The 3,759-nt window shown below is 52.7% G+C and overlaps 1 protein-coding gene across 1 annotated transcript in view; it reads right to left on the bottom strand.

The window, feature by feature from the left end:
* CHCHD6 (coiled-coil-helix-coiled-coil-helix domain containing 6) overlaps positions 1-3,759 on the bottom strand; it is a 263,209-nt gene that overhangs the window by 234,567 nt on the left and 24,883 nt on the right. Inside the window, exon 4 of the mRNA XM_012809226.2 lies at positions 1,507-1,651. Coding sequence (XP_012664680.1) covers positions 1,507-1,651 — 145 coding nt within the window. The remainder of the gene's footprint in view (positions 1-1,506; positions 1,652-3,759) is intronic.

Below are 3,759 nucleotides of genomic sequence, written 5' to 3'. Positions count from 1 at the left end.
CAGTCAGCCTGCCCAAGCCAATCAGTAAACAAAGGCCTGCACTCAGTCAGCCTGCCCAAGCCAATCAGTAAACAAGGCCTGCACTCAGTCAGCCTTCCCACCTTCCCTCCTAGACAGCACAGCCCCCAAAGACCAAACCACATGGTCTTGGACTCCCCCGCAGCACTAGGCTACTACCTAAAGCAGCTATGGCAAGGCTGCTCCTGCTCTCAGACCACGTGGCCTCATGAGCAGACATCAGTAGACACTGCCAACAGCCTTCCCTCCCTCCCGGTTCCTCACTGTCCTTCCCCATCTGCCCTCTCTCCCACACGTGAAAGAAAGGAGCCCTCGCTGCAGCCAGTGGAGCTCTTGAGGCTGTCTGCTGCCAGTGGAGCTCTTGAGGCTGTCTGCTGCCAGTGGAGGACGGGCTCGGCTACGGTGCCGCTCAGGTGCCTGCCGCCAGTGGAGGACGGGCTCGGCTACGGTGCCACTCAGGCGCCTGCCGCCAGTGGAGGACGGGCTCGGCTACAGTGCCACTGAGGTGCCTGCCGCCAGTGGAGGACTGGCTCAGCTACAGTGCCACTGAGGTGCCTGCCGCCAGTGGAGGACGAGCTTAGTTATGGTGCAGTTCAGGCCAATGTGATGTAAGAGGAATTCTGCTGGGAACTTCTGCAAAAGGTATCCTTGCTGATAGAGACACATGGACTCACGTGAGACCTCTCCTGCTAAGTGTAGTACCATCTGCATTTGACCCATGGGGGCAACAGCAGACACCATTTTCCTATGTGGACAGCAGGCCTGAGGATACACTGGCCCACTGAGGATGGCAGAGTGGAAGGGGCAGAAATGCCAGGTACCTGAGGACGCCAATGAGCCACTGAATCAGTCAACTCTGGGGCACTTCCAGACTTCTCCTACTGCAAAACCAATACTGCACTAAAGCAGAAAGAACCCTGATGAATGTATTAATAATAATCATGTACTTTCTGATCTGTGGGGCATGTGCTAACCCTTGGCAGACATTATCTCCCATGATCCCCTGGGCAATCCTTCCCGTGACCATCAGGATCAAGCAAGGCTCAAAGCCTTGTGCCCAAGGTAGAGGGTAGGGAGCCAGGTTTGCCCCAGCCTGCGTAACTCTGAGTATTATGCTCTACAATCTCTTTCATGACATGACCCCAGGCCTCAGTCATCTCCCATATGCTCCTGGCACACAGACCCCTATGTCTGTGAAGTTTTGGAGCTGAATGGGACCATCATGGATCCAGTCCCTTACTGGATAAGCCTATGGCCCAGAGACTGAAAAGCCACACCAAAGGCAGCAAAGAAAATCAGGGACAGACCAGGGCTACAAGAACCTAACTTCCCGGCTCCTACAAAGGCACTCTTTCCACATCAGTGACACTGAGCACATGTGATGGGCAGCCTGAGCCACAGGGGCATCAGACAACCAGCTCCAAGCCCATCTGCCTCCCTGTGCACAGCAACAAGCACGCAGTGTCCACTCCTGCAGTCCACACTCACCAAATGAGCCGACTGCTGCTTCTCAGGCTCGAAGCTGCCCTCCCCGTGAGGCACAGATGCCTTTGAGTGCTTGGTGGCAGATTCTCTTTCCCTCTTGGCCACTTGCAACAGTTCATCCTGGACTGTGACATGCTCCTGTTTGTACCTATATAGAAGAGGGACGGGGAGAAAGACACAGACAGCATGATTGGCAGCACATAGCCAGGACAAGGTTTGCACTTTCACTTCAGTCACCAAGCAGGACGGGGATTTGTGATTTGTGGGCCAAGAAAACTCTGAGGCCAGCCACTAGCCTGCCACCAAAGGAGAGGGTGCTGTGAAACCACATGCCCCACCACTTCACCCCTAAAGTCAGGTGTCAGTGACATCTCCCAAAGCAAGGGGAGACCATGGACACACTCAGCCAGGACAACACAGATCAGAAACAGAAGCGCTGGCCACCAGGTGGGAATAAGGAAGCCACATGCCCAAGGAGAGATTCCTGGGGCAGGGCTCAGGCCACAAGAGCCCCTCCTTTAGAGGGCCTGAGCGGGGTGGGAGACCCCAGAGGCACCCTGCTTCCACTTGACAGTGTGAAGGTTTTATATGCCAGCACCTTGCCTGTGTTCATGCCCTCTGGCCTATTTCTGGGCATTCTGCTTAGTAAAATGACCCTACAAAGAGAAAAAAGTGATCAGTACTAAGGTGATCTCAGCAGTATTATTTATTAAAGTGGAAAAAAATGCAAGCAACATAAAAGACCAACAGTCAAGGTCAACTAAAGAAAATATGGTATAATCATATAATGGTATATTACATCATAATTAGAAAATAACTTTGATTTTTCTATAGGTTGAATCTAAAACTTGAGAATAAACAATATTGTCATCAATAAAAATGTTCATAAAGCAGATGTAACTAATGGAAAATAATAATATAAGCAAAAATAGCAAGATATAAAATTATATGACTTTTAAAAAATAATCCTAAACTGAGGGAAAGAAGACACGTGAAAAAAAAGCTCCAAAATATTAACAGAGGCTGTCTTGAGGGAATGCATCTATTGCTGATTTTTCCTTTCATAAATTTTGTAAATCTTCATCAGTATATATTTCTTTAACATTTTGTAAATGTTTAGAAGTACCAAAAAGAGCAATGGGCTCAGGTCAGTTATTCTTGCAGAGGCCTCCTTCTCAGAATGTGCACCTTAATCCAAAGCTGTGGGACAGACTCAGCAAGCTGACGTACTGGAAGGGCCAACCCCCAACTATGGCTAACACTGGGCCCCTAAGCCAACTCACTGGGTCCTCTGTACACCTTAATCCAAAGCTGTGAGACAGACTCAGCAAGCTGACCCACTGGAAGGGCCAATCCCCAACTATGGCGAACACTGGGCCCCTAAGCCAACCCACTGGGTCCTCTGCCATATAAAGGCCAGTCTCCCCAAGGAGGTTGAAGCAGTCAATCAGGAACAAGTACAGTTAGCCCTCACTGAGAGCTCTAAGAGCCAGCACTGCAGTTAGCCCCCACTGAGCTCCAGAAGCCAGCACTGCAGTTAGCCCTCACTGAGCTCCAGGAGCCAGCACTGCAGTTAGCCCTCACTGAGGGCTCCAGGGGCCAGCACTGCAGTTAGCCCTCACTGAGAGCTCTAAGAGCCAGCACTGCACTTAGCCCTCACTGAGAGCTCTAAGAGCCAGCACTGCACTTAGCCCCCACTGAGGGCTCCAGGGGCCAGCACTGCAGTTAGCCCTCACTGAGGGCTCCAGGGGCCAGCACTGCACTTAGCCCCCACTGAGCTCCAGGAGCCAGCACTGCACTTAGCCCCCACTGAGCTCCAGGAGTCAGGACTGCAGTTAGCCCCCACTGAGCTCCAGGAGCCAGCACTGCACTTAGCCCCCACTGAGCTCCAGGGGCCAGCACTGCAGTTAGCCCTAACTGAGCTCCAGGAGCCAGCACTGCAGTTAGCCCTCACTGAGCTCCAGGAGCCAGCACTGCAGTTAGCCCTCACTGAGAGCTCCAGGAGCCAGCACTACAGTTAGCCCTCACTGAGGGCTCCAGGAGCCAGCACTGCAGTTAGCCCTCACTGAGCTCCAGGAGCCACCACTGCAGTTAGCCTGCACTGAGTTTCAGGAGCCAGCACTGCAGTTAGCCCCCACTCAGGGCTCCAGGAGCCAGCACTGCAGTTAGCCCCCACTGAGGGCTCCAGGAGCCAGCACTGCAGTTAGCCCCCACTGAGGGCTCCAGGAGCCAGCACTGTAGTTAGCCCTCACTGAG

Source organism: Otolemur garnettii, unplaced genomic scaffold (genome assembly GCF_000181295.1).
Source record: "Otolemur garnettii isolate 467f Iridium unplaced genomic scaffold, OtoGar3 scaffold00101, whole genome shotgun sequence".
Taxonomy (NCBI): domain Eukaryota; kingdom Metazoa; phylum Chordata; class Mammalia; order Primates; family Galagidae; genus Otolemur; species Otolemur garnettii.
The sequence above is the reverse complement of the archived record's forward strand: the minus strand, read 5'-3'. Positions and strand labels throughout refer to the sequence as shown.